The sequence below is a fragment of the Apiospora aurea genome (assembly GCF_038362705.1).
Source record: "Apiospora aurea strain CBS 24483 chromosome Unknown utg000002l_segment0_segment0, whole genome shotgun sequence".
Taxonomy (NCBI): Eukaryota; Fungi; Ascomycota; class Sordariomycetes; order Amphisphaeriales; family Apiosporaceae; genus Apiospora; species Apiospora aurea.
In genome coordinates, this window is record NW_027117389.1 from 4,391,942 (window position 1) to 4,419,840 (window position 27,899).

The 27,899-nt window shown below is 55.5% G+C and overlaps 10 protein-coding genes across 10 annotated transcripts; 4 read left to right on the top strand and 6 right to left on the bottom strand.

Moving 5' to 3' along the window:
- Window positions 1-826: 826 nt before the first annotated feature.
- On the top strand, window positions 827-2,215 carry PG986_003720 (uncharacterized protein; the record flags this gene model as incomplete). Its single annotated transcript, XM_066839942.1, has 2 exons — window positions 827-1,360; window positions 1,757-2,215. The coding sequence occupies 2 exons, from the start codon at window positions 827-829 to the stop codon at window positions 2,213-2,215; spliced, it is 993 nt and encodes a 330-aa protein (XP_066705006.1).
- Window positions 2,216-2,385: 170 nt separating this feature from the next.
- Window positions 2,386-3,870, bottom strand: PG986_003721 (uncharacterized protein; the record flags this gene model as incomplete). Its single annotated transcript, XM_066839943.1, has 5 exons — window positions 2,386-2,640; window positions 2,740-3,053; window positions 3,166-3,272; window positions 3,352-3,506; window positions 3,541-3,870. 5 exons carry the CDS (start codon window positions 3,868-3,870, stop codon window positions 2,386-2,388), a joined length of 1,161 nt encoding a protein of 386 aa, XP_066705007.1.
- Window positions 3,871-6,331: 2,461 nt separating this feature from the next.
- PG986_003722 (uncharacterized protein) lies at window positions 6,332-7,665 on the top strand (the record flags this gene model as incomplete). Its single annotated transcript, XM_066839944.1, has 5 exons — window positions 6,332-6,719; window positions 6,772-6,889; window positions 6,951-7,106; window positions 7,164-7,214; window positions 7,287-7,665. The coding sequence occupies 5 exons, from the start codon at window positions 6,332-6,334 to the stop codon at window positions 7,663-7,665; spliced, it is 1,092 nt and encodes a 363-aa protein (XP_066705008.1).
- A 1,255-nt stretch (window positions 7,666-8,920) lies between these two features.
- Window positions 8,921-9,775, top strand: PG986_003723 (uncharacterized protein; the record flags this gene model as incomplete). Its single annotated transcript, XM_066839945.1, has 1 exon — window positions 8,921-9,775. The coding sequence occupies one exon, from the start codon at window positions 8,921-8,923 to the stop codon at window positions 9,773-9,775; it is 855 nt and encodes a 284-aa protein (XP_066705009.1).
- A 1,151-nt stretch (window positions 9,776-10,926) lies between these two features.
- PG986_003724 (uncharacterized protein) lies at window positions 10,927-11,436 on the bottom strand (the record flags this gene model as incomplete). Its single annotated transcript, XM_066839946.1, has 1 exon — window positions 10,927-11,436. One exon carries the CDS (start codon window positions 11,434-11,436, stop codon window positions 10,927-10,929), a length of 510 nt encoding a protein of 169 aa, XP_066705010.1.
- A 794-nt stretch (window positions 11,437-12,230) lies between these two features.
- On the bottom strand, window positions 12,231-13,502 carry PG986_003725 (KES1; the record flags this gene model as incomplete). Its single annotated transcript, XM_066839947.1, has 1 exon — window positions 12,231-13,502. One exon carries the CDS (start codon window positions 13,500-13,502, stop codon window positions 12,231-12,233), a length of 1,272 nt encoding a protein of 423 aa, XP_066705011.1.
- Window positions 13,503-14,432: 930 nt separating this feature from the next.
- Window positions 14,433-15,514, bottom strand: PG986_003726 (uncharacterized protein; the record flags this gene model as incomplete). The annotated part of the gene is made up of 2 exons (XM_066839948.1): window positions 14,433-14,795; window positions 14,855-15,514. 2 exons carry the CDS (start codon window positions 15,512-15,514, stop codon window positions 14,433-14,435), a joined length of 1,023 nt encoding a protein of 340 aa, XP_066705012.1.
- An 876-nt stretch (window positions 15,515-16,390) lies between these two features.
- Window positions 16,391-17,651, bottom strand: PG986_003727 (uncharacterized protein; the record flags this gene model as incomplete). Its single annotated transcript, XM_066839949.1, has 4 exons — window positions 16,391-16,714; window positions 16,873-17,227; window positions 17,269-17,582; window positions 17,649-17,651. The coding sequence occupies 4 exons, from the start codon at window positions 17,649-17,651 to the stop codon at window positions 16,391-16,393; spliced, it is 996 nt and encodes a 331-aa protein (XP_066705013.1).
- Window positions 17,652-18,474: 823 nt separating this feature from the next.
- PG986_003728 (uncharacterized protein) lies at window positions 18,475-21,859 on the bottom strand (the record flags this gene model as incomplete). The annotated part of the gene is made up of 2 exons (XM_066839950.1): window positions 18,475-19,201; window positions 19,254-21,859. 2 exons carry the CDS (start codon window positions 21,857-21,859, stop codon window positions 18,475-18,477), a joined length of 3,333 nt encoding a protein of 1,110 aa, XP_066705014.1.
- A 3,584-nt stretch (window positions 21,860-25,443) lies between these two features.
- PG986_003729 (uncharacterized protein) lies at window positions 25,444-27,553 on the top strand (the record flags this gene model as incomplete). Its single annotated transcript, XM_066839951.1, has 4 exons — window positions 25,444-26,026; window positions 26,118-26,179; window positions 26,241-26,456; window positions 26,531-27,553. The coding sequence occupies 4 exons, from the start codon at window positions 25,444-25,446 to the stop codon at window positions 27,551-27,553; spliced, it is 1,884 nt and encodes a 627-aa protein (XP_066705015.1).
- Between the last annotated feature and the right edge of the window lie 346 nt (window positions 27,554-27,899).

Sequence of the window (27,899 nt, forward strand, 5' to 3'; positions counted from 1 at the left end):
GCTGCCAAGGGCTGTAGACGTGAAGACCGCTTGTTTGATGATTTCGGGACCATCTTTGGGCATTCAAGCATATAGCCTTCATGTAGTAGCAATTGTAATGGAGAACAACGGGAGCAATGACGAGCGGAGTCAGAGGGTCGGCCGTCGTTCGTCGCCAGTGCGCTGCGTGGTAGGTTAGCAAAACTAGGCCACATCTACCAGGCTTGATTTGGGACATTATAAACAATGATAGGCATACGGGCACGCTTTCCATTGACAAAGGGCCACTGGTAGCTCTGTATGAACTGTGCCAAGGATGGCGTTATGCAGCACATGCAGACAAGGAGTTGGAGGAGTTTCGAGGTTCGATAATATGGCTTCATTGTGACAGCAGGATGGGCAGCATATGTTCAACCGTTCATTTAACCATTTCGATTTCCAAACTTGCAATGGCAGTCCATTATATAGACCAGATACATTTGGCATGTGGTATGCAACCTTGCAAGCCTGGGATCAGAGAAGGCTGCACTTGCAGTTTCATATTAAGATGCCGCGTGCGGCCCGTTCTACGCACCTTCAATAAAGCAATTTCCCTTGCAGTAACTCGTGTCCGTGAAGGTAAGGTAGTACCAACATTATGCAAGCTGCAATGATAGCCTGGTAACAGGGGGTGGAGCATTCGTTTCGCCGAGTAGGGGCTTCGCATCGGGGGTGTTGGCGGGGGTATTTAAGTAGTTGGTCATTTGCTCACTCGACCAACAAATGAATCTGGAAACCTAAACCATCTCATCACAGCCCAACACCTATCCAACAACTGTGAATGGCCCATTAGGAGATTTGAGCAACCATGTCCGCGCTTCCGACCCCTTCGTTGTTTGCCGAAAAACGGTTCATGCGCCTGAAGTGGTCACTCCTTCGACCCGTGTCGGAGATTCAGGTTCTCACGATTGCGGAAGATGCACCGGTCTGGACGCGACTCTTCGGTACGCAGGACCAACCTAGCCACCCCTTGGCATTGCAAAGTGCTACAGAACCCCCACGCTACCGCATGACTGTGATCATGGATGACGTGGAGCGATGGGAGTATTGGCAGGATGCCGAGGCAATGGACGACAGACCGCCACCCCTCGTGATAGAGAACAAGAACGGCGACATGATCAGCATCGGCCAATTCGTCTCCGAGATCCACGCTTACGCCAGCTCAATCAAGACAGTGATCCACGACTGCCTCGCGGTACCTCTGAGCAGAGAAGAGGTCGACTTTTACTACTTCGGCTGCCTTAGCCCGCGAGTCTCTGCCGCAGCCGAACCTGACGCCAAATTTCTCATCTGCTTGACGGACGATTACAATCACCCCAATATGGCGACCCACTGGGAGCAGGTAACGAGTTGGGTAAAGCATTGGCAGGCAGTAGAACAATGACCGGAAGCATTGGGGGCCGGGCCGTTCCAGATCCTCCGCAAGGTGCGGCTTCAGGGATTATGACGGGTGTGCATAACAAAGGCTACATCCGGACTTGGTTGCGCAAAATGGAAATCACAGTTACATGCGCTGTTGGTACCCTACTATGTTCGCCCTTTCGCTGTGGCCTTGGAGAGCTGAATAGAAAGGATGGCCCCAGTTTGCCGATATTTCCGCGTGCCGAGACAGGTGGAGGATCCCTGGTCTCCTGAACATCAATCAAAGTTCATTCAAGAATAAGTAGTTTGATTGATTGCACATGTACTTGGGAGACTAGGGCGTCGCACATGAGCATGATATTGCACACGTATCTAGCATATTAGCATATCGAATTCCCATTCTCCAATAGTCGTTTCATACGCAATCATGAAGAAGTGCCTCTTTTTCTCCAGGATTATTTGGCTTTGTGGACAACTCACTGCCGCCGAGGTCAGATGTCGTTACAATGCGACAGCACCGGCCGAGGTGAGCTACTACAGTTGTACGGAGATGGCTGATACGTACGGCATCAGCATCGCCTACTTCTTCCTTCTCAACCCGCTCATCGACCCAGACTGCTCAAGTATCCAGGCGGGAAAGGAATACTGTGTCGACGGCCTGGTGTTGCCAACGTCTGCCGACGGCTGCTCTCGGTCAATGTCCCCACGCTGGACGGATCCTGTGGCCCGTCCAAGGAAAACTACACTTGTCAGGGTGGCCCTTTCGACGGGCAGTGCTGTGGCGCAAGTGCGTTCTGTGGTAATACAAACGGCCATTGCGGAAATGGTTGTCTAAGGGGTTACGGCAGATGCCAATGATTCTTTTCAACAGGGGTAGTGTGTCCAAGCAAGTCGTTTACTAGTAAATATCACGCATTATGCCAGAACCATGGCTTTCCTTATTTCGGCAATACTTTTCACAGCAACGTCGTAAATGCTCAGGATATGCTAGTCGAAGTCGTGGTTTTACTGGTATATATAACAGTACGGCCCCGCTACTGTACTGACCAAGTCCTTAAGGACGACCTCGCCGCCATTGTAGCCCATATCGAATGTGTCATCGACAGTGGCGTCGTCGCTGGGCGGTTTGTTGTTCATGGTACGGGTGCCGGCGACCTGGAAGGCGCGCTCAACCGGCTTCTGGTTCTGCCAGATCCACCAGACCCTGTCCGCCATGGAGTGGTGAAGCCAGAATAGGGGCTCATTTGGGGAATTGAAGAACTAGGTAGTAGTTTGCGAAGCATCAGTCTCTCAGATCCCGCTGGGTAGAGGAATATGGCAACTGCAGCGGCCAAAGCAGAGCGGATATGTAGTACTTACATCGCCAGCCGGGTCCCCGTTCACCAGGAAGTGCCCGAACTGGTGCAGGCCGTAACACCCGACGGTGGCGTTGCCCGTGTACTGGAGGCGGTCCTGGAACGCGCCGATGCCGGTCTGGTACCGCGGGTTCCGGAGCAGGTCGACGACGTGCTCGTCGCCGGACCACTTCCGCGCCAGCGGCGCCGAGATGTCGTGCCGGATGCAGCGGGGGCCGTAGCTGAGCGGCTCCTTGATAGTGATGTTGGGCCATGACGGGACGGTGGCGGTTAGGTTGGCCATGATTCCTGCGTAGGGGCCGGCTTTAACGCAGCCGCCTTGGGGGATTGGTGAGTTAGTATGAGAGTTCTGCCTGGCCTTTGGCAGATATTGGGTAGGGAATAATGGAAAGTAAACCGGCCAAAAGATTATAAAAGTAAAACGACTTACCTCCCTGACCTGGCTCGATGCACAGAAGACCGCTAGATAGGCCCGTGGTGCAGTTGTGCGCCTCGTACTCGCCATTCCCTCCCTGAGAGTATTCACTTCCGTCCAAGCTAAGATAAAACTAGGTCAGCATTTCCGACGGAAAGATCAATCAACATATGGTGGAACCAAAGGTAAAGGCCGAATTACTATGGAGAGTTGAGAGGGTCCTGAGACGACTTAGCCCAGCTCCAGTACGGGACGTAGCCCTTGTATCTGCACTCATTCCGAAGCGCCTGCTCGAACGTCCAGACGTAGTGCCGGTGCCAGGCCAGAAAGGAGCCGCTGCGGTGGACAGTCCGGGTCTGATTAATGTGGGTAGCTACGATGTCATCATACCGAGACCGGGCACCTGGCGCCACGTCGGCAGGGGGTGATGGCCGGTCTCGCCATGAGACACTTGACGGCGTGGGTGTAGTCAAGCTTCTCGTCGTTAGACAGGGTCGAGTACTCGCGCCGAACCGCCGCGGTTTGAATGTTGCATTTGTTTGTTATGACGTCTTTCGTGGCCAGGTGTCTCGTCAGACTTCCGTCCATGGATGCCTCCGTCAGGATTTTGAGAGACTCGGCCGCGGTTTGGTCGGACCCGAAGGACGGGGCGGGGGTCCAGCATTTGGCGAATGAGGCGGCTGAGACTAGTAACGTCACGTATACCAGAGGCAACTGCATCTCGGTGCTTGAGACGGGAGGGTAGCGGCTGGATGGGTATCAGAGGGAAACGCTGTATAAAAGAAAAAAGAAAAGAAAAACGATTCGATTCTATATGTATTACACGGGAAGAGGGGAGAGGAAAGCGAGTACCAAGCCAGTGTGGACTTGCACATGATATATGACCTTCCGAAGTCACTGGCCCACGAACGGGTTGGGTGCAAGTCCAGATTGGTCTGGGTATGTGGTGGGCTGACCCGGCCCTTCGGAACAATGCCCCTTAAGAGGTTTTCAGTCACCATAATGTACAATATCACGACAAATTGCTTTGCGAGGGACGCTTCTGGAACCGATGTTTCTCACCCCCATGAATCTGGAACCCATTTGCCAGAGTGTGTACATGTGCGTGGCAATATGAAAGGATGTCCTGGTCCTTGGAAACCGCTCAGACTGAGAAAACGGAATGATTGGACCAGTCTAAACGTCTTGCAGAAATACTACTCTATGATGACTTTCTGATAGGCCAGCTCCAGGTGGACTTGCAGTAGTTGCAGAATCATGCATACTTATGGGGATCTTAAATCTCACCGCGTACTTTAGATTCAACTTGGCAAATTCCGCCGCTTTCAACAATTGGTAAGGCGCAGAGATCTTCAACGTCTTTGCCCCAAGATTGCGGCACAGGCGGAATAGCTGGCCGCTCAACCGGCTGCCCTCTATCGGTGATTACAGAAAGCAAAACTCTACCACTTGATATATGCTCGCTATATCCATAGAAAAAGCTCTAGGTCAAGCTTTCGAACGGCATGGTCCCTGATATTCAAACAAGAACGCAATACTTATACATCCTTAACCTTGCGCAGTTCATAAATATCCGAGGAACATAACGCGAGGACCCTCCCCTTCTGTCCCACCTGCCTAATCTTACCTGCATAGTTGGACACCCACTTGAGTGTTTGTGATAACAAATAGGTAGAGCATTGACTAAAAGCCCTCGCTTGGTGATACGGAGGTATTCGCGTCTTTAGCCAATTCTAGTCTCCGAAGACATGACCTTGGTTTAGTCCCTTATTGGTATTTAATTATAGCCGAGTATCCAGCTCAGCGGATCCGGCTGACTATCCAAGGCCAATGCAATGTCACCCTAACCGCCTTGGCGTCCGCCGAACGGGTAATTATTCCCCATTCTTGTGATATCGAAGCTTGTGTACCTCGCATATGAGAGTTTCCTTGACGCATGGGAACATATTTCTTAACCCCCCTTTTCACATGTACAGGTTGCTTCACATCTGCTTGTGAAAATCCTAAAACCCATAGAGTACCAGTTAGGCCTAACTTGATTATTCTCGCTTGCTATAGGTTCACGCTTTCTGGCATGCGTTTATGAGATAGGTGCAGCTTGGGTGTGCCATGGTGTTCAAAAGCGGCGGGAAAAACACAACTAACATGCAGGACGGCCTATAACAGCAACTTGAATCGTGTAGCATGCTGTCCCGTTTCCAAGCTCGTAGATTCTAGATTTTCGTGTTTATATATTTGGATAGTCGGATTCTGCTCAGGCGGGCAAGGCTGGAAATGGGCCAGCGCGGAATGCTGCAGATATCGGACACGTTGAGTAGCTTCCCATACTACTGGTTGCTGTATTAATCAGTCTGCGTCATGCGTCAAAATCTGAATAGAACGCACTCCTTGGGCTTGAGTGGATAATCCCGAGTCTGAAGTAACGATGCATCTCTAGGGTAGTCGTCTTGTTCCACATTTTGGGGGTACGATCCCGCACAGACAATGGCTATAGCTCCTTCGGGCTTTGCCAGCAACGCGTGACTCGCATAGAGATTCAGTAGAGAGAATGAATAATAGGATTCTCCCGCAAATCCCTAATCATCGAAGATCTGTTTCAGACAGAGACCTAGGGTCGGGCCCCAATAACCTCAACCCTCCTGCACTTCGCAGCAGGAGCGCGGTTTCTTTTTGACGGGCGCCCCTGCTGCATTCTTCTGCATATAGCAACTTAAAACCGACAGAAATGGCACCAACATCGACGGTAATACGGGCTCCAGAGAGCAGGGACACGGGGGAGGGGATGGTGGAGTCGAACGGAGGGCATATACTGGCTGTTACCGGCATGCTGATGCGCATCACCTTTATCGCACGGCAGAGAGCGTTCCGATAGTATATTAAGTATTAAAGTACTGTTTAAAGGAAAGAAAGAAAAGGATAAAAGAGAAAGGTACTACCGTACTAATAAATATATAAATAAAATATCTTACGTAACGCGCTAAGCGCGTCAAGGGGCGACCCCTGTCTCCATCCTCCTGCGACAACCTTTGTTGTAGTCTCACTGCGGTTATATGTTCGTCAGGCGCTTCTGAGATCCTTCAGTATCGATAATGCAGTCATACTAGTCGCACTGGTAAGTCTGTCATTAGCGTTACACGCAAGCGCGTGCACCAACCCTCCACTGACGGCTCCAATCTAGATCATGGCTATCATGAGCATGGTCTGCTTCATCGGCATGGTCCAGCACGGCGCCGGACGCTACCCCAAGGACATCGAAGACGAGTGGAAGGAGGGCCTGGCGTACTGGTCCTTCATCATTGGCGAGTTCCTCGTGACCGGCATCAGCCTGGTCAAGATCTCCATCGGCTTCGTCCTCAAACGGTTCGCCAAGAGTCAGGCCCAACATCGCTTCCTCTGTGGCATGATCCTGTTCTGCTCCGTCTTCATGGCCTACTCGGCCATCGCTTTCACCATCGCGTGCGTTCCGCTCCGGGCCATGTGGGTACCGGGGCTGCGGGCGGCGCCGACTACGAAGTGCCAGTCCCGGCAGACGCTCTCCATCATCGGCACAGCAAATGGAGGCAAGCCCTGTATCCCCTGCATTTAGGTATCCAATGCGCGTGCTAACGGTTTACATCCCAGTCATCAACGTCCTGACCGATCTCATCTTCTGTCTCCTGCCTGTCCCGGTCGTGCTGGCTCTGCGGATCAACCGGCGGACAAAGGCGACACTCTTCCTCGTTTTGAGCTTTGGGCTCTTGTCAGTTGGGAGAATATGAGCAAATACTCTCAAGTTGACCTCCGCTGATCATCAATCTTAGTGCCTGTGCTGCATCCATCGCGCGCATGGTCTTTGGCCGCCGACGACTCAGAGACCCATACTATACAAGGCAAGGATCATCACCACCCCAAGGTACTGACAAAGACAAACTAACAACCCGCCCCCGAAGACACTACAACTTCCTCATATGGTTCTAGTAAGCCGGCTCAACCGAACATGTTATTATGTTGCATTAGCTGACACAACGAAACAGCATCGAGCTTCAAGTCGGTATCCTTGCTGCTTCTCTGCCGACACTTCGACCGTACGTTTCCCATCCAAGCATGTATTACTGTTGTCTAGGTGGTACTGATCCCATCGCTTCCACGCCTTCTAGACTATTCACCAAGCTCCTCAAAGATGGTCCAAGGGCCGTCCTCTCGGGCGGCAATTCCAAATACGGGTCTATGCGATACTGGTTCGTTCCCCAATCCAAATATACGACCGGGACACAGGGGGCCGCCTTCACCTCGAGGGACCGATCGATCCCTATGGACGCGCACAATATGCCTGGCCGTTATTACCATTGCAGCGTCAACAACAATGACTGCAACAGCAACAACAACAACAACAACGGGTACTACATGGCGCACATTTCCAGCACCACGCCCACGCGGAACTCGGCGGACGGCGGCGGGATCCGCGTGTCTAAGCGGACGGAGATCATGTTTAATGAGGAAGATAAGGATATCATAGAAGGAGCTGGAGCTCGATGATGATGTCATGTCAGATAAGATACGCTGTCTGGGTCGGTCTTGGCTGCTTACGTTCTACCATGGCACATCCTAATGACTGCGCTGCGCCTCCCCAGCTCCCTGATCTACTCTGCTCACCGAAGATAGACCTCAAAGATGCAAACTTTACTTACACGAATGACCGCCCATTATGGCGGCCGAAGTTCCAAGTCCTTCGCTGTATTTTTCTTAACCATACTCTGTTTACACCAGTCTCACAACCACCGCGCTCATTACCAAACAGCACAACCTACTTCCAAGTCAATAGGACAGCGGAATAATCAATGATGGGAAACCAAAGGCTCTTGGCTCAGGTCGAGAAATTCATGGACACAGAAGTGTTTGGCGGGCTGCCTAATGACACTATTCTTTCACATCTTCGGGGTGTTGGACCTAGTCCGGCGATCGAGCTTCCCCACGTATATCAACTACCCAAAGAAGACATGGAGTATACAAGCCCCTGGCCTCGTGGCCCTCGGATCCGCGCCAGTACCTTTACAAGTCTGGTGCGGCAGCAAGAGCCCCTCCACCGAGGTCTGCCATCGGCAGTATCCCAGTCCCACGTTTACGACGTATTCGTGGCCAGTCTCCCCAACCTGAGGTTCCGAATTTTGAGTCGTTCCTCGGAGCACTGGTCTGTGTTCTGCAATGGCCACTATTACCATCTCAGGTCGATCAGTCGGTCCGCAGATGCCCCTGTTCCTACAGCACACGCCAACAGAGACGCCGATAAGCCAAGTACCCAGTTCGAGGACGTCGACGGGTATACCGTCCTTCCAGACATGTCAGGGAGGCCATTACTAGCCTACCACATGGGACAGACCACCTACTCGCCACCCGAGATCCGGGCGATAGCCGAGTGGATCATTGGACGTCTAGATCACTATGGGTTCTTGGCGAGTGAATGCGAACATTTCGTTCTGTGTCTCCTTCTACGCATTGCCAATCGTGGTCGGGTGCGAAGGCTGTTCTTGGGCACCGCTACACAAATTGCAACTTGGGGCCGGGAACTTACCAAACGGTCGAGTCTCACACGGTCGAACTTTCAACATAACGGCGTCTCGGGCGGTTTGGAGCTGATGCGGCCCAACGATGCGGTTGATGTTAGGACCTTCCTTCCACGCCACTATCTGAACTGGAAAATATACTCCCTTACACGACACCCACAAAGGCTGCGGCCACCGGGGTTGCAAGCCCCCATCGCCAACAACCCCCTTCTCTCAACGTCCGTCAAGACATGTGCTGCGATTTCTCCGCCGATGGATTCACTAGCCAGCGGAGTCACACTATCCAACTGCGTGGCGACCTTGCTTTGAACGCTGATCCCATCACCAGGCACTGGCGGTCAGATATAGAATGCGTCGACGGATTCAGTCTTCAAGATATCCTATGGGCTCGACGCCAGGACCAAGATCCAGCACTTACAGACTACCTTGCGACTAGTGAACAAAATCAGGCGCGCCGGTACCATATTGGTGTTGCGTATCTCGAGCCCAAAGGGCATGCGGCCGTCATACTGCAAACCGGCAGCCCTAGGGAGACCACGGTCTTCGAAACGGTATACCGATATTACGAGTCCGACGTGCTCCCCGTGACCGGCGTGCGACTTTTGCATGTCCGTTTCTTGCCAAACAGACGCGACGCTTTTGCATTGGTCCTGTCGCAGCCGCTGCGGAAGAGCCTACGATTCATCCGCCATCACGACTTATACCGTGTACGTACGACAGAGCGAACGATAAGGCACATTGCGCTGAGAGCCTGTCCCTCAAGCCACCAGTACATCACCAGCGACTGTGCGACGTATGTCTCCAACTTCCTCGGCGAGTTGCTCGGGCACTTGGTGAAGCAATGTGCCAAGCCCAACGCCGAGGCACATGTGGATTATCTGGCGCACCATAACCACGTCTCCGAAGGGAAATTGGGCGCGTTAGAGGCCGCCGTTAGGCGGCAGGCACGTAGACACCATCCGAGCGGTGCCGAAGCCGCGATTGGCTATCCCATACCCAATGGTACCATTGGAGCCGTTGGAGCCGTTGCTCCTGTTGCTGCTTTAATGTCCGGCATGGGCGAATCCTGGAGGCGGGCTTGCTAGGCGACGGAAGTCGCGGTGGTGTGGTAACGAGGGTAAGTCGCCCGGAGCCTGATGGGGGTGATATGGATGCTGCCCTTACGAGATGCATAAAGTATAGATTCAGGCAGCACTCTGTGCGTCTAGGAGCCCGACGTGGCCGGCGCGATCGGCGATCCAGCGACACTCATGCAATCGGTTGAAACTACTCAGGTCGGGTCCTTCTTTCCTGTTCAACCATCGTTCTCATTCACATTGCACTCAGAGGGCTACAAATGGAAGAAGACAAACAGCTGTGATCGTAGCCCGCTGCTTCAATAGTCTCATTGAACTCCTTTCTGACGACCAAGTTGCTAGGCAGGGCCAATGACGCAATTACCTATACAGAAACAAAGAAGCTCATGCGGATAGACCATCGAGTCCAAGAAAATAGAGTAGGGTGTATGCTATGCCTCGTATGGGTTCTGCCGATGTCGACGTACGCCAGATCCCAAACCGATCACATGACAACCCATTGCCAGGAAACAACGTACGCGATCTTACCAATGCAAGGAGTAGTGGAGATTTGCGCTGGAATATATTAAAAAGGAATACTGAGTCATAGGGATATGCATGCAATCTCCAGCTCGCGCTCAAGTGAAGCAGGCTGAGGAATTGAACGACTTGATTGGCAGCTATAGACACCGTGCTCGGGATGCTGGCCACTGGCAAAGCGCCAAGCAATATAGGATGCCATGCCGTCGCATTCGAGCAGCAGGCTCTGCGGTGTGTTTTACACCACTACGAATTTAGCCTAAGTCATGTCTCCCTCAAGCTGAGCTGCTACCTAGGTATGAGGCAGGCCGAGGTCTGGGATACAGCCCGACCATCATTCATTGCAGCTTCGCAGACTACTAATGAAACGGTAAATATGCCGCATTATTCTAGCCTTCAATCAGAACCAGAGCTGCCACTCAAACTCATCTTTCATGGGATTCCCACTGAAGCTCAAGATGTGGCGTAGAAATCAAAACCCGAAAGACGACGACGGCCGCCCAGCCAACGGCAGGCCTACAGGGTCCGAGGCGAGCGGCGACGTTCGCCGCCCGGTCAGCCCCTGGCCCCCCGTGGGCTTCGACGAGCAGGACGCCCTCGAGGTCCAACGCTTGCGCAGCGCCGACTACGACCATCCGCAGCTAAAGGCCTTTCTTTTCGCGCCGGAGCCGGGGAACGAGGTCCAAGACTACACGTTCGCAGCCGCCCAATGGGCCGAGGACCACGTCGTCCTCGTCGTCTGGCGCCGCGCCGCGTCGGGGCCCCGCCCCGACCCCCTGGTCGAGCGGGCGACCGTCGAGCCGGAGCGGGAAATCAGAGTCAAGGACAACGTGCGGATCATCCACCTGCACTACCAAGGGCAGCCCCAGCCCGGCCAGCCGCGGACGATGCAAGTCTCGCAGGTGAGCCTGAACAAGAAGGTGCAACTGAAGAACTACGTGGAGCTCGTCCGGCTGCGGACGACGCCGCGCGCGCTGCTCATCGCGCTGTTCAAGGTCTATCCGAAACGGTCGTCGATTCTGCTCAGCGACTGCGCCCAGTTCGCCATCCGGTTCCTGAACGAGCTGTCGAGATGTACGCTCTTCACGAGCGAACACATATCCGAGGCCGAGTTTGATGCCATCATAAAGGCGCTTCCGGAATTCATTCATGTAATGGAGGGGTCGGTGGGCAATTCGGAGCAAGGGTCCCGAGAGACGATGGTCGAGAGCGATCAGTCGCACAATCAATCGCAAGACGCATCGCGTAAGTTGAGGCGGTAAGAGGTTAGCCATTCCCTTGGACGTTCAGGGTAAGTACGCTGAGCCGCCTCGGTCCAAGGCCTTTTCGGGGGTACTGACTTTAAGCTTACAGGACACATGGTTAGGGGCACATTGGGTCGTCCATGTGAGGCGGGGTTTATCAAAGTGGTTAGAACACCGTTGAAACGAATGAAACACTCGTTTTAGTCTTTTTCAAAAAAAAAAGAAGAAAAAAAAGAAAACAAAAAGACAGACCGCAACTTCGTCCCATTAGCATGCCGGACCGATTTGGGTTCTGCTGAGATAAGACATTATGTACGATGACACGTATAAAGCAAACATACATCTAACCCAAGTTCATACCCTGACATTCCCCAAGTCCCCGGAACACCTCTGAACTCCGTATCGTCCCTGGTAGTTTCCATGCTCATGACAAGACCCGAGTTGACACGGTCAATGCAGCTTCCTCCTACCACGGCACATCACTTTACATGGCCCGGTAACAACTCCGATCGTCCCCGGACGAAGAAGAGTAGATCGATACCGTAGCTGGACGCAACGGCTTCCCCATCGGATCCTCGCACGACGATGTCGGAGACGGCGTCGCAACCTCTTCAAGACTGCTGCTGCTGCTGCTGCTGCTGCTGCTCCTCTTGCTGTCGCCGTCACGGTCCTCCACCACCTGCCCCGTCGGCACCAACCCCCTATGAAACCCCCCAACCCCACCCCGCGCCTCCAACAACAACCGCTCCGCCGCGCGCACCCCCACAAACTTCCACACCCCCGCCCGTGCGCTCCAGCTGCAGCCCCCTCGCCTCCGGGTCCGGGATCGCCCGCGCCAGCACCGCGAACTCCTGGTCCCCCTCCGCCCTCGTGAAGAACAGGCGCGGCCACTCGAGCCCCCCGCCGGCCTCCCTCTCCGCGCGCCGGATCGCGCGCTGGCCCTCCTCGATGTCCGTCTTGGCGGCGCTCACCTTCTGCAGGTCGCCGGCCCGGATCCCGGCGTGCACGCCCGCCCAGGCGCGGCGGGACTCCCAGGGGCTCTGCTCGGAGAGGGGTTTGGTTTGGAGTTTGCTGCGCGCCACGTTGTCGACATGGAACTCGTCGATCACGACGGGACTACTGCCCTCCTGCCGTAGATCTTTCACTTGTAGCACCCCGTTCCACTGCCCCGCGACCTCGAACAGCGGCTTGTTCCCCTCCCGCAGGCTCACAAGCGTCGCGCGCACGCTATTCCGCGTCCCGTTGCTCTTCCCCATCCCGTACAGGCTCGTGCGCCGGCCCTCGAACACGACGGTCGACAGGTACCCCGAGCTCGACACGAGGTAGCACGTCCCCGTCAGCTCTGGGTACGGGCACCCGAGCATCAGGTTCTTGACCGCCATGGTCGGCAGCGTCATCAGGTGGCTCTCGCCGTGCCCCTCGTCGCGGATGATAGCGTGCCCGACCTGCCGGACCACGACGCCGCGGCTCACGGAGAAGGTGGTCTGCTGCGCGACGTAGCCCGACGACGAGATGCCGTGGGCCTTGTTGTAGAGGCAGCAGGCCGTCACGGGCGGGTGGTGCGACACCTGCTCCGAGATCAGCTGCGTCGTCGTCGAGTTCTCATCATCGTCGCCATCCATAAACGCCCCTAGAAACAGCTCCCCCAAGAACGCATTCAGCGGCTTCTTGACCCCACCGTCCGAGCCCGCGCCCGCGCCCGAGTCCGCCGACGCAGACGCCGTGTACACCTGCCCCTTGAGGCTGCACAGGAAGTTCTCGAGGACCAGCAGGGCGCGCCGGGCCGGGTCGGGCTCCGTCGCGGGCGCCAGAAACAGGGGCTGGTGCTCGGCCCAGGCGGCGGGGATCTCGGTGACGGACCGGGGCGAGAGCACGAACGGCGGGGCCGTGATGTTGGACAGGTCGCCCTTGACCGTGGCGAGGTAGGAGAGGAAGTCGCGCAGCTGGGCGAAGTTGGACTGGGGTTTCGTCATGGTTGTGTTGTGCTGTGTCTTGTCTCGTTGTTACTGCTTGCGGGAGCAGCAGGTGTCGATAACATAGACTAGGGGCGCGAAGAAGTTGCCCAGTTCGGCAGGTGGGGGAGGAGATGAAAGAAAATGAAAAAGGGTCGGCTGGGCAATCTATTAGAACGAAAGATGGGCAAGGGAATCAATTCTACAAGTCTTCTTCAGGAGTCTGATCGCGATAGCAACTACCATCTAGCAAAGCCCCAAGCTGACGAGTCCCCTCGCTCGTGCTGCTGTCAGTGTCAGTTTCGATCCGAATGCGAGCCTGCAAGTCTCAGCGCAAGTCCACGAGCCAAGACATTTCTACCTAACATGCAGCACAAAGAGAACATTGTCAGCCCCAGCACTGGGGCCGATTCAAGGGCCATGGTATATATGAGCGTTAGATGCCAAGAGATCGTTTCGTTGGCTTACATCGCGCTCGCTAACGCCCCTTGCAGAATGCATGACGTTATTCATTCAGGCGCTCGGGACGGCGGTGGTGGTGCTTCTTGGTCAGAAGCTTTGGTGCTTGGCTGCCCGCTAGCTGCCGGCAAGCCGCGCCCCCCAAAGGCGCCTAAAAGACGCTACTGTAGTGCTTATCTCGCTGATCTGATGGGCTCCTTTATTGTTCTTTTCCTCGCATCTCACTGACGGATCGAAAGACGATCGACAAGTGGATTCGACATTGGCTGCTAACGGCGTGAAGCCCAATTGGCCAGACACGATTTCTTGTCGTATTGGAGAAGACTATGCATTTCATGGAGTTTTTTAACCCCTAGAGCTAGGACGATCACTACCGCTGCTCGATCCTGATCCGGACTTCGTCCCCAACTCCTCTTCTCCAGGACCAGCAGCAAGAAGCCGGCCCCCAGCCGTCACCACCCCAGCCTTCAGAAACACCTTGCCGACCGGCTTCTACGCCACCAGCAGCTTCTCCAGCGAGTCCATGGCCTTCTTGGCGTACGCGCCCATGTCGGGGTACCGCTTTTCCTGCCCCTTGGGATCAAACACCTCCATCGACAGGTAACCCCGGAACCCCGTAGCCAGCACCGCGTTAAGGAACTCGCGCACCGGCAGGTATCCCCGTCGTACGGCAGGGGGCGGTAGTCGTGGCTCCACTGCCCGCGCGGCCGCAGCCCCGATTCGGGGTCGACCTCGTCGGCGAGCGGCGGGTCCATCTTGTACGCGTCCGAGATCTGCAGCAGGAAGATCTTGCTCGCGGGCACCGTCACCGCCAGCTCCGCCAGCGACTCGCTCCAGCGCTGCTCCACTTGCGCCCTATACATGGGTCGCCTCTCGCTGCCGCCCTCCTCCTTGTCGTCGCCGGCCCCCTCCACCTCCTCCTCCACCAGCCCCGACTTCGTCGTCGGGTCCGCCCACTCGCCGCCGCCGCTCTGGAACGTGTCGAGACACAGCCCCAGGTTCGGCCGGTCCGCCCGCTTGACAATGTCCCACACGTCCTTCCACGCCGGCGCGCGCGTCGCCCAGCACCAGTTCTCGTACGCGACCCGGAACCCCTTGGGCGCGCACAGGTCCGCCAGCTCGGCCAGGTCGGTCGCCATGTCGTCGACGGAGCTGTCCGCGATGCCCGGCGCGTCCGACGAGCCGACCTGCAGCAGGTCCGTCCCCACGGCCTCCATGACGCGGATCCAGCCCCGCGCGCGCTCGAAGGCGTCCGCGCGCTCCGTGCTGCCCCGGGGCCAGCCCTCGAAGTTGGCAAACGGCTGCAGCATCATGACCTTCAGGCCGTGCTCCACCATCTGCGCCTTGACGGCGTGGCCGACCTCCACCAGCGCGTCGTAGTCCTTGGGGTCCGGTTCCGACCCGTTCAGCATCTTGCCGTACGCCAGGATGTCGGGCATGGACAGCTCGACGGCGTCGAAGCCGGCGTCGGCGATGGCCTTGAGCTTGAGGGGCAGCGTGTGCGACTCCTGGTACCCAATGCTACATGTCGCATAGCTGGTCGGGACCTCGGACGCTTGGTATCGGATAGGCATGGTTACGTTTTGTCCTGCTGACTAAGGCTGGGAGCGAGCGTAGGCGTAGGCGTAGGCGTAGGTAAGAACAGAGCGAGTGAGTGAGTGGGTGAGTGCTTTCCGCAGGTAGGTCGCCTGTTCTGGAGTAGGCGGGAAATAAAGACAGCAAAGACGGTTTGCAAAGGTAAAGATGGATGGTCTAGCACGCAGACGAAAGAAGTATAAACCAATGTATCTAGTGAATTAGTATGACGATGTTTGTTTTTTCCTTCTTCTCCTTGAGGTTCAAAAGAGGAAAAAACGGTTTCCTGGTCGAGGGAATTGGGTTGAACGGAACGGCGAGTTGGTGGACCTGGCGTTGTTTGTTGTTTCCGCCGCAGAGGGCCGTTGGTGACGTCAACGAGAAGCAGCTGGCGGAGCAGTCGCAGTCGCAGGCGCATGCAGGCAGGCGTCACTATGCAACCTCGACAGAGACGCTATGTAAGAATCGCCTGGTTCCTTCGTCACTTATGAATAACTTGAAATTAGGGAATTGTAGAGGCGCGTTTGGCCCTTTCTCCATCCTTCCAGTCCCGTCGTCCAACCCGGCCTTATTAAATGTGACAGGCAGACCCTGCCAAGATTCCCGCACACATACCGAGCGAGGGCTTGTGACAGCCTTTGCGACGATGAAAATCAAAGGCAAAAGCACTGCCATCCTACTATATCGTGGACAGATGAAGCAACCTGATGACATCTCCTTATCAATCGCACTTGCAGGATAATATATCAACATTAGGAATGGAGGAGGCCGACCGCCACAGCAGAGCCCCCGTTAGCGCGCGCTTGTCAGTCCCGCACATGCGCCCACGACACGGCGGCGCCTGCATGCGAGACACCACCCCAAACGAGGCCGAGTCATTCGTCGGCATCGAGTAAGGAGGTCCTGGAGAAGCGCCCGAATGAAATGGACTGTACACCCCCGAAAGCGATAGCGATGTGGACTAGGCCCCGTGGCTCGAGGCCTCCCGCATCATGAACCAACCCGGCGATGCTGCTCCTGCGGCGGTGTCTGCATTTTGCATCAGCGTCTGCTGCTGCTGCTGCATGGGAACCTGCATATGAGGCTGTGGCATGTACCCCGCGGGCGGCCGCTACTGCAGCAGTTCGGTACTTCGTCGCACGACCTCCTTCTCCTGCTGCCTGGGCGCGCGCGCGCAGACGGGACAGCACATGGTCAGGCTGGCGTCCTTAGCTGCGTCGCCCTTGAGCGAGTACCGAACCCCGATCCCATTGCGGGCCATTCATCGCCCAAATATCTACGCCGCTTGCGCGCGGATTGGGACGCGTTCGGACGATTTCCGACAACTACGGAAAGGCAGCAGCGATATATGACTCACATGCAACTCAATCCGTACTTCTTGAGAACGCTCCATGTCGCGCATGATTGGCCCGGTTAGACGACTTCTCCTTAGCTTGAGCTCTGAACGATAAGGGGGAAGGCGGGAGAGGAGGCACTGTAGGTAGGCTCCTGCCGAACTTCCATCCGAGTTGACGGTGCCGTGCGTAGTAGCCATGCTAGAATCGCTGAGCACTGCGCTCGCGTCTTGCCAAAGACCATACATACCATGCTTGGGCAAAAAAAGTATGCCAGGAACACCGGAAACAAGTATGGCACCGATTAGCTCCGGGGCTCCCTTCCCCCTTTCGACATGCCATTGTTCCTCCGCGAATGTGCCTGCTGACGTTGATCGACTGGGTCGAAGGAGCTAAAGATAGGTGCGCCGACCACGCACTCGGATGGGTGCGCCTTTGCCATCCTAAGCTTGCGTATGAGGATGCACTGGCCATGGTTGGCGCTGCCGGGGTAAGTTGCGCAAGGCCGGCCATTCGCTGTGGGGGGGGTGAACAGGAGGTGGAGGCTGGACGGTCGTGGGGTATTTGCTACTGACGTTGCACGGCAACGGGCGAGGTCATGGGCTGCGGCTGCTTGACGTCGGCGAGCTGCATCGCCGGGTCCGGTGACGGGTGGCAGCTGTGGTGGGACTTGGTAGATCGTGGGCGGAACACTGCCCGTCCTAAATAGGGCGTATTCAAGGACGTCTTTGAGCTGTGGGAGTCAAAGAGGACCAATTCAGCTCCCCGCAACAGAAACCAGAATCAGAATCCCGCTTACCATTTCATCAAGGTATTCTCAGTTCATCCACTCTGAGGCAAAATTCTCAATTGATGACATCCATGTCCTCATCATTATGCAGAATGGTCGATGTCGATGCCGGAAACCGGTTGCGATCACCCATGTGGCTTCACCGTGGCTTGCTCTAGCGGGCGACCGTTGGCTCCAGCCCATTGGCATGCATGTCTGTTTCTTACAACTGCCGAATGCAACTGTAGATCTTCAGCTCTACATATCTAAGTACGGAGCCGCATGCGCGAACCGTTCTTGTGTCGTACTAGGCATACCCACAAACGCTCAGTAGTTGCTGCTCCGTTACCATGCCGATCCCTCCAGTGATGCTAGCTAGTAAGGGGATGTGCTAGCCAGAGACATCCTACCGTAGCCAAACACTGCTCTTTGGTCAATTATATGGCGACAGGAAGGGTAAGAGGGGGAAATCTTCATTCTAGTACGGTCCTCACAAGTCTGCAGCAAAATAGATTATCATCGTGTATTTTCATCACAAGGAAAAACCGGTATATTCATTAAACCATACCAGGCACCGGTAAAGCCGATCTATAGTCGAAAAACGCCTCTATGCTCCCAAAACCAATCTATCTAAAGAATCGTGGGCATGTCGTTCGTTCTATCATCGAGAATGCCCCTCCTCCCCGGTGTAGTCCGTCTTCCCTCTATTTTGAGAAGAAGAAGGAAAAAACCGCATCATTGTTTGATGGTACTCTAATGCAACCAGCAAGCAAAGTTTCCCAGATAACCGCAGAAAATGAACCAACCAAAATATTTGGACACGTCGCACACGTTCCTTCGTTCACACGCCAGATTTTTAGTCCTCCTCGTCGGTATCGGGAGGGTGAGGGGTGCCCTTGGGGCTGTTGAGCCACTCAATGTGGCGAAGTCGGCGGCGGACTTCGGTCTCCTTGATCTCCTTCTTGGTCTTCTTTCTCTTCTTCTTGGCCTTGAACTGCAGCGGCGAGTTGTCCTCGGCGTCAGTGTTCACGGCACTGCTCATAGCGCTGCTGGCGGCAGTGCTGGTAACGCCGCTGGTAAGGCCGGAGTTGGGTCGCGAGTCCTCGAAGCGGTCAGCACTGATGGCAGTGTTGCCCTTCATGGTCATGCGACCGTCGTTGATGTGCCACTGCTCAGATGCGAGGGCACCAACGAATTCTTCGTTATGCGAAATCATAACAACACCACCCTTGAAGTCGCGAATGGCGACAGCAAGACCTCCCAGAGAGTCACGGTCCAAGAAGTTAGTAGGTTCGTCAAGCACGAGCAAATGCGGGTTGTTCCACATGGCACCGGCAATGACGACCTTGACCTTCTGACCACCAGACAGGGAGCCAATCTCGTTGTGGTTGGCAATCTCGGGGTCGAGACCGAGATCGTCGAAGTGCTTGGAGATGACCGACGGCTGCAGCTCACGGTAACCAAGACCCTCACGAGACGCCTCGTGATCATCGAACTCCTGGACCAGCTTGTCGAAACCCCACTCAATCAGGGTCTCGCGAGACACCTGAGTGTTGTACTTGGGGAGCCAACCCTTCCATTGACTGTATACTTGTTAGCGTAGTTCATAAAAGCTGGACAGTGAAGGGTACATACACTTCGTATTGGAAGGACTTCTTCCACTTCTGACGACCAACAAGGGCATCCATCTGGCGGGGAGCCTTGCCGTCACCGAGGTCAATCGGCTTCTCCATCTGGGCCTTATCCTTGTCGGACAACATACGAGTCTGCTTCATGAAGACCTCGCGATCGTCACCGTTGGCGTAACGCCACTGCAGGTACTGGTTGGGCGTCTTCTCAAGATGCATCTCAACGTGCTCCAGGGCGTGCTGCTTGATGTAACCGATACGCAAGTTGGGGTGCTTCTCAACACGACCAGTAGAGGCAATAACTTCACCAGTCAAAATCTTGATGAGCGTGGACTTGCCAGCACCGTTGGGGCCGATGACAGCGACTCTGGAGGACAGCGAAAGCTGGCAGGTGACGCCGGACAGCGAAGGCTTGGGGGCCTTGGGGTATTGGTACGAAACATCGGTCATACGGATGATGGCACGGGTCTGGGACTTGACACCGGTCAAGATACCAGGGGGAGGGAATCTGAACTGGACCTGCGAGGCGGACAGGGTGTAGTAAGCCTTGGCCTCGGGGCGGACCTGGACGAAGGCGTTCAGGTTACCCTTGAAGTGACCCAGCTTCTTGCCGGGCTCGTAGTGGTAGATGTCAGTGGTGACGTTGTCCAGGAAACCAGAGTCGTGAGAAACAATCAAACTGGTGATGTCGGTGTGCGACTTCAGGTAGTTCTCGAGCCATGCAATGTTGGCAACATCCAAGTGATTAGTAGGTTCGTCCAGCAGGAGAACGTCGGCCTTCTGAAGCATAGCACGCGCCAAGGCGAGCTTCATCTTCCAACCTCCGGACAGCGAACCGACTCTTTGGGACTGACGGCCCTCGGGACCAGCTGTGAAGCCGAACTCGGCCAGAACCTCAGAGATACGCTCACGGCCTTCGGAAGCGATAGTGGGATCCTTGACCATGAAGTCAAGAATGGTGATATCGGCATCCTCACCCTGGTTGTGCTCGACGTAGCAGGTTCGCAGGACGTCCTGGGAGGGGAAGCCCTCGAGCTTGCCACTGGCGATACTCTTCATCAGGGTAGACTTTCCGGCACCGTTGCGTCCGCAAAGACCGTACCTGTGACCCTTGAGAAGGCGAAGGTTGGTGTGCGACAACAGCAGCATACCACCGTAGGCCAGGGAGAAATCGGCGTTGACAATCTCGGTCTCGCCATCATCTTCCTTCTCGGGGACACCGTACTTGCGCTCGTCCTCAGCGACGTAGAACTTGTGGACGGCGTCAGCCACAGCATCAGCGGCCTCGCGGTTCTTCAGCAGCTCCTTGATGTAAGGGGCAATGCAAGCGGGGACGCGGTTCAGCTGTCGGTGGTTGACATCCTCGGTCACCATGTCGGCGATGTAGGGGCGAGCAATCTTGTAGAACTCGGCGTCGTTACCGACACCGCCATTCTTCTTGATCTCGGCATCCAGGAGCTTGGCTACATCCTCGGACGACGTCTTCTCGATGATCTTAACATCCTCGTCGGCACCCATGGCCTTGTCCATGACGCCCATGGCCCGCTGAGCGAGCTCGCGGACCTCGGGAAGCGAGGCACCCTCGTAGACACCCTTGACACCAGGCTTCAGCTTGGGCAAGAAGGTACGAGCCTCAATGGGATCGTGGACCAGCTTGGTCAAGTTCTCGGTAATGACGACACTCTGGCGCAGGACCTCCTGGTTGGTGGAGGGGTTGTTGAGTGTGCGCTCCAGGAAGGGCGTCAGCAGCGCAAGCACGGGCGAGGTGACGATGGCGACGAAGGTGGTCTGCGAAAGGGCGTGGATGGCCTTTTGCAGAGTCTGGGCGGAGGGGTGGTGCATGGTATCAATCAGGAGGGGGATTCTGGGAGCGACATCGTCGTTGGACAGAAGGGTGGTGAGAGAGGTCATGGTAGCAACCGATTGCTTCTCGACATCGGCCTTGAGGTCGTGCATGAGACCCTCGGAGATGGGGATGAGGCTGGCCAGCTTGGAGCCCATGGCTTCGCGCAGGAAATCCTTCTCGTGGGCTTGTTCCTTGGTGACACCAATCTCCATCTTGGCCTTATCGGCCATCTTCTGCAGCATCTTGAGGGCGCCAACGGTTCCCTGCCACTTGGCCGACTTCCTGGTCAGGTAGCCGATGAGGGAGGGCAGGAGGCCGACGACCAGAGCTTCGGCGCTGAGGTGGGCGAAGAGGGCATCGAGGCCGTATTGGGCAGCGTCGCGGACGACGGCTCCCTTGTCGGCAAGAGCGTCGAAAGCGACGCCGAGCATGCCGCCGTCTTGGAGGAGGAAGGAGATTTCGGTGAGGGGTTGCGTCGGGGGCATCTTCTCGAAGAGGGCACCGAGCAGGTTCTGGGCGGATTCACGCTTCAGGCCGGACTTCTTGTCGGCGGCAGCCTTCTTGATGCTGTCGAGGATGCCATAGTTGTAGAGGCCGCGGAAACCGACGCTGTTCTTGAGCAACTCGCAGAGGGCGTACGAGGCATCGATGGAAGCGTTGGAAGTGGTGGCGCTGAAGACGGAGTCGAGGATGGCGTTGACGTCTTCTTGCGAAGGGGGAGGGCCGTCCTTGGCCACCATTACTGGCGGCGACACAGGGTGAGGCATGATGTGTGTAAGAAAAATCGGCCAACAGATAAATCAGCAGCAATTAAGATAGTGCGCAGACAAGCTGAGGTGGCAAGAAATGGCCTGCGAGGTTGCCCGGGTTCTATATGCCCTGGAGCAGGCGATCGGAGAAGGAAAGAAAGGGAGTGGAGATGCGGTCAAGAAGACCAGAGGAAGTTGATGCTCGCAACTCTCTTTCTCACGTTCAGCGATCGTGAGGGAGTGTGTTGGCAAAGTCAAGGGACAGACGGGTTTTCCAAAAGTTTAGGCGGGGGGCTTATCGGATTGACAGAAGTTTGTGAAAGATTGGGCTGACATCCATCTACAGGGGGTTCTTGGCGGGTAACAGGAGTTGGCGGTCGCTGACAGGAGGGGTAACAGCCAAGTCACAAGTGCCTTGTGCCCAGGAGACTGGTACTGGAGGGGTCCCTAGCTGCTTGGGGGGTCCTTTCCTGCCCTTTTACCGCTCGGGAACCCCTCCAACAGGATAGGGACGGGATAAGGACGGGAAACAGAAGAGGGGCTGCCCTTGAAGGCTCTGCTGCAGGGACTGCACTGGGGAACTGGGGAGGGGCCTATCGAAATTTTCAGTTTCCTCGGTCTATCTCCGATGCCAAATGCGCCCGAGTAACAGCTGGTCAGCATCCTTCTGGCTTGCCGTCAGTTGACAGTTCAGCCTGGTCACAGTGGACTCGGCACTTGGGTAACAATGGACTTTATTTTTTTATTTTTTTTTTTCTCTTCTTCCCTTTTTTTTCTTTCACCGTCTCTCTCCCATCCCCATCCAGGACTTGGATGCATTTGGCTTGGAGGGGAATGGCATTTTCACAATCCCCACGTGGAGTTCATCGGCTTCTGTCACTGGATCAGGCAAGCATTTGCGTCTACTGCTAGTCAATCAGCAAGAAAAGTCTTTACTTCCCTGCTTTTGCCCTCGCGATGGCATTTAAAATTTACCTGCTTGCAAAACCACCGGCGTCGTGGCGGCCATCTTCATTCATACTAGCATAAGCAGTAGGCACCAAGCGCATTGATTTCGAGCACCTGGACGTCGAGAGGCGCAGGGGCAGGGCCTGGCTGTATGTTTCAATCGCTCAGCTGCCCCATGGGTTGATACCAACAGGCTCTTGCTTCTTGACTTGGCGACTATCCAGACATCCATTTGCTCAAGCTGGAGTTGGTGCATCGCCAAATCGCTCAAGCGCATGTGGAAATGCAGTCCTGGCTGAAAATTGTTGAGCGTCACTGAAGCATCTGCGACACCTTTTGATCTTCTGCTTTCAAATCAGTGTCTTAAGATCGTGTCGCATCCAACTGCCCAAACTTGCAACTTCTATGGTAGTTGAAGTTATCGCTCATGTAAGATCAGCCACCATCTTTTCATTTAACATATTGGGGTCGATACCATATCATCGCTAGCTGAAAGCGAGGAAGATGTTGTCTTGTGGATTGAGCAAGCGCAATCTTCTCAAGAGGCCTTGGGCGCGATGCAAGCACTGAAAACCTGCGATGATCGAATGGGCATGGACGCATGCATGCAATGTCGTTGAAAGAGGATTCCTCGGAATGATGCAAGCGGGATACGCGAACCTGGTCGAGATAAGGCTTTGTCAATCGCTTGTTAAATGAAGCGCCGGCTCCAAATCGTCGGTGACTCGGTATGGCCGCTGCACGCTTCCCTTCTTGATATGTAGGTAATGCTCCGTGAGGTTGTTCCGTTGCCTAAATCTTCCGAGCTGCTGCTGCTGGCTTGCTGGTTGTCCGTCCGTCTTGTCCGCTTCGACAATTCTTCCCTTCCCAGTCCCAAGTGGGCAAAAGCTGGTTGGTGGAATGCTTGTCCGTCTCCCCCGTCCAAAGTCCAAAAACAGCGCCAATGCAGATTTTAGCGCAATGTTTCGACCGAGAGATAAAAATAAAGAATGAAGAACAAGTTGTTTCGACAGAAACCCTCGTCGCCGGTGTTTCAAGTTCCAGGGTTCTTCATGTCGGTTAAATAACTGCTCTGCTTTCAGCAGGCCGCTGCCAGCGGACGTCGGCCAGACCGACAGACATGCAGGCACAGATGCGGCAGTGGCTGGCAACTAAAATATGCTCCGGGGGGATGGATGCTGCAGAATTCCCCCATTCGGGCAATGAGATCTCCCAGGTAGGGCACGGTGCAAGTTGCAGCCGTCTGCGGCCAACAGCTCGATCTAATACTACGCGACCCGGCGACCAGGCGCTCTCAGATGCGTTGCTGCGCACGGCGAAAACGGCATCTTGATTCCAGGGACCAGCAAGGTGCGCAACGCACACTGCCATTATACTATTCTATAAAAGGATTTTTCTTCACCAGCGAACGGGGGTTCATTTGTTGGGCTGCCAGGTCCAGGGGTCCAAGCAGCCAGGGCCCAGGCCAACGAACGAGCTTTCCCGGTACGCGATTCATGTTATCATGCCACGCCGGGTCGTCCACTCGATCAACGTCTCGGCGGCAACTACCGCCCAGGAACGGCAGCAATCTCTCGGCAAGACTTCAACTACATGTCTTTGACTTATTATCGCCAGAAATGTATAGAGATATGCACAGCCGATGGTGACGCAAGTTGAGGGCTGTCAAGCTGCCAGTTCCACCCCTCCATCCTGCAGAATCGTGCGTAGCGAGAGGGCCAGGGCGAATATGCAGGACCGATATTTGTGCAGCCGTCAGCCCTGCGCCTCGTCCTCCGTCATATGGCTTGTGTGTTAGTATGCGAGATGAGATCACAGAACACTACTTCCTCGCTTGTTTGTTATACCTACATACTTTAGGTACGCATATATGAGATATATGCTATGCGTCAGGGGCCAGAATCTGGGATTGATTAAGACCAGACAGCACCGCCAATACCCGCCGTCCAGGGTATATCTTGGGTATCTGAAAGAGAGGCGCCGAAGACGACGCTGGGCTGCATCAAGCAAGTGGCCTCACGTTGCATTCCGCGCAGGTAAGAGTTCGGAGCGTCCCTGGCACTGGGCTCTTGGCTCGCTGGGCCATCGGCGAGCGCATCGCCCCCAAATGTTAGAGTTTAATCAGAGCTCCCCGTCCCATAATTAGGTACTGCCTTCCCCTGCTGTCCACCGCGTCCCCTGCTTGCCCTGCCTACCCTGCCGCCCTGGTCGTCCAACGGCGCAACCGTTGATCGGCCCTGCAAGCTGAAAGTAGCCTTGACCTCCCCTAGCCGGTTAGGCTGGCCAGGCTGGGGGGCCCTGGGTTTGCCGTGTGTCCTTGCAGTAGCGTCGCATTTGGTGGCAGTGAAGGAACACACAACCTGCGCCGCGACCTACTTACTTACACCACTCGGGACAATGGAAAAGATCCTAAAAAAGGGCCATGTCAAATTCAAGCATGGCGTGCAATGCCGAACCAACTCGGCCGGCGGTTTTCTCCTGCTTCTTTCGACCTTGCGCTCTGGGGAGGAAATTTGCATACGTCAATCTACTTAATCCTTGGACATGCGTGCCATGCCGTGGTTCATAAGAAAGTCAACCGGCCCTTCCCTTGATCTGTGTCCTGCATGTAGTTTTTTATTGTGTTATGGGAGCAGGTCTACACATCGTTCAACATGAGCTTCCAGTTTATCACCTCCATCAACACCATCGACCGTGACGCAGAGACCCGGCGCCGGGTCCGGTCCCATGCCAGGCGGCAGAAGCTCACCAACAACGATTCGAGCTCGGAGCCAGCCTCTTCCGCCAAGTCTGGCAGCACGTCCCAGAAAGACCGCACGTCCAAGTTCCGACTAGGAACGCCAGCGACGACAGCATCATCGTCATCATCAAAGAAACCTTGCCCCAAAGGTACCTCCAGAAAGCAGCATGCCTCGCCGGTATCGTCGGGGTCGAACGGAGCAGACAGCTCGACGCCGTCTAGCGGTACTAGCGGCGCCGACGCCATCTCCCCTGCCGATCATCCCGCGTCTAATGCCACAACCTTAACCGCCTACTCGGGACATGTCGACATGATTACCAATGAGCTGGGCTACATGATCATCCGGGAGCTGCCGCCTCTCTCTGCCCTCCCTATCCAAACCACGCCCATGACCGAGAACTTGTTTAGGTATATGCTATGTGTCTGCCTTTCACCAAAGGAGAAGTTCGTCCAGAAATGGTTCGACAGATGCGGCGCCCCGTCATATTTCACAAACTGTAAGTAAAATGCCCCAAGCTCCCGGTCCCAGGGCACATGCATGGACAGTCTGGGAGTCGTCACAAGAATGATCTCTGATATATAAGCCAGATCACTCTAGCTTTCTTGCCCACTCACATTCAATGAACCCCGGCGGCGACCTATTGGACTTTGTAAGTTTCACTTACATAATGAGACTATCTCTGCATTGCTCGGCTGACAGTGCATGCATAGTTGACGGTAGACCCAGCTATGACCCACGCCTTCATGGGCTTCATGGCCGCGATGCACAACGCCCTCGCGGACTGGGACGACTCCTCGACCATCGACTTCCACCGCCAAGAAACCATCCAGTCCATCAACAGGAGGCTGAGCTTGGAGTCCAAGGGCCAAGACGTGCCCGTGTCCGATAGTGTCATCGTGTCCGTCTCATTACTGGTCAATATCGAAGTCAGTGCATATGCTTATACTTTCTCACTCACCCCTCCTTTGACGAATTGCTTATCATGTTGACCTACATGCAGTCATTCATCGGATCAGTAACTTCCGCCAGAGCCCACATGAACGGCTTATTAAGAATGGTCGAGCTGCGCGGCGGACTCATCGACGGGCTGGGCTACAGCCCCCTGCTCCAGCGCGCCCTATCCTGGGCCGACTTCGCGTACGCCACCATGGCAGCCGTACCGCTCTCGTTGCCATTCGTTCCCCAAATCGCCCGATCTCTAGACATACAGGACCGGTTCCTGTCGCGCTCGATGATGATTAACAACAACAACAGCGCCAATAGTAATCAGCAGCGCGGACGACACGCCTTGCTCCTCCTCGATCGGGAAGCCGCGGAGCTCTTCGAGTTACTATTCTCCACCACGGAAGCCGTCAACAACTTCGAGTTCGCCCGGATCGACGCGCTCAAGGAGCAGCGCAGCCAGATGAGCGATACCGTCTACCTCATGGAGTACCGATTGTGCGCGCTCGAGGAGCGAGCCCGATCCCGCGGGGCGCAGCTGGGAACTCAGACGACAGCTTCTGGGAGCCCGACAGATCTGTCAGAACCTTTGGTTTACGCCAGCCATTTGTTCCTCCATCTAGCACTGCGGGGGCAGCCGCCGGCGGCCAAGCGGCATAAGGCGCTTACGGAAGCTCTGATGACGAGTCTATCCGGCCTGCTCATACATCTGGGCTGGTTATTTGCTGCTAATAGCGATGTTTCACCACCAGCGAATTACACCACCGATGCGCCCGGCTGGCCATTGTCGTACCAAGGCAGCGCCACCTTCAACGCCCACGACCCGAAACTACCCACCCCCGTCAAGATGGAACCAGAGTTGGCGGACTCGGACTTCCCCGTAGACGACTTGCACGACGAGATCCTCCTCTGGGTCCTGTTCGTCGGGTGCTGCGTGCAGATGCGCCCGCAGCACCCCGCAACGAGCACGAGATCCCCACGCTGGACTCGACGTTCCTCGCGCGCGACCACCGCCCCTTCTTCGTGCTGGCGCTGCGGCGGCTGTGCCGGGAGCGCGGCATCTCGGAGAAGGAGGTCCTGATTGATCGGCTGCGCGCCATCGTGTGGATGAATACGTGGTGCGAGAGGCAGCTGGACATGGTCTGGGCGCTGCTCGGGCTGGAACTGGAGCTGTGAGAGCCGATACGATTGCGACTGTCAATCCAGTATTGGTTTTTTTCCCCCTTGGTGCGCTGTTCTGTTGCGGCGGTCGGATACCCCCTCATTCAACGTTGTGCGTATGATACCTCCTCGGTGTAGGTCGAGAACAACAGATAGACAGTGAGACTTCGCCAGATGTCATTTAACATGGCCCCAATACATATATCTCCTTGATGGCGGCAACTCTGCCTTCGGTATAATCGGTACTGTCCGTAACTAATCGATAG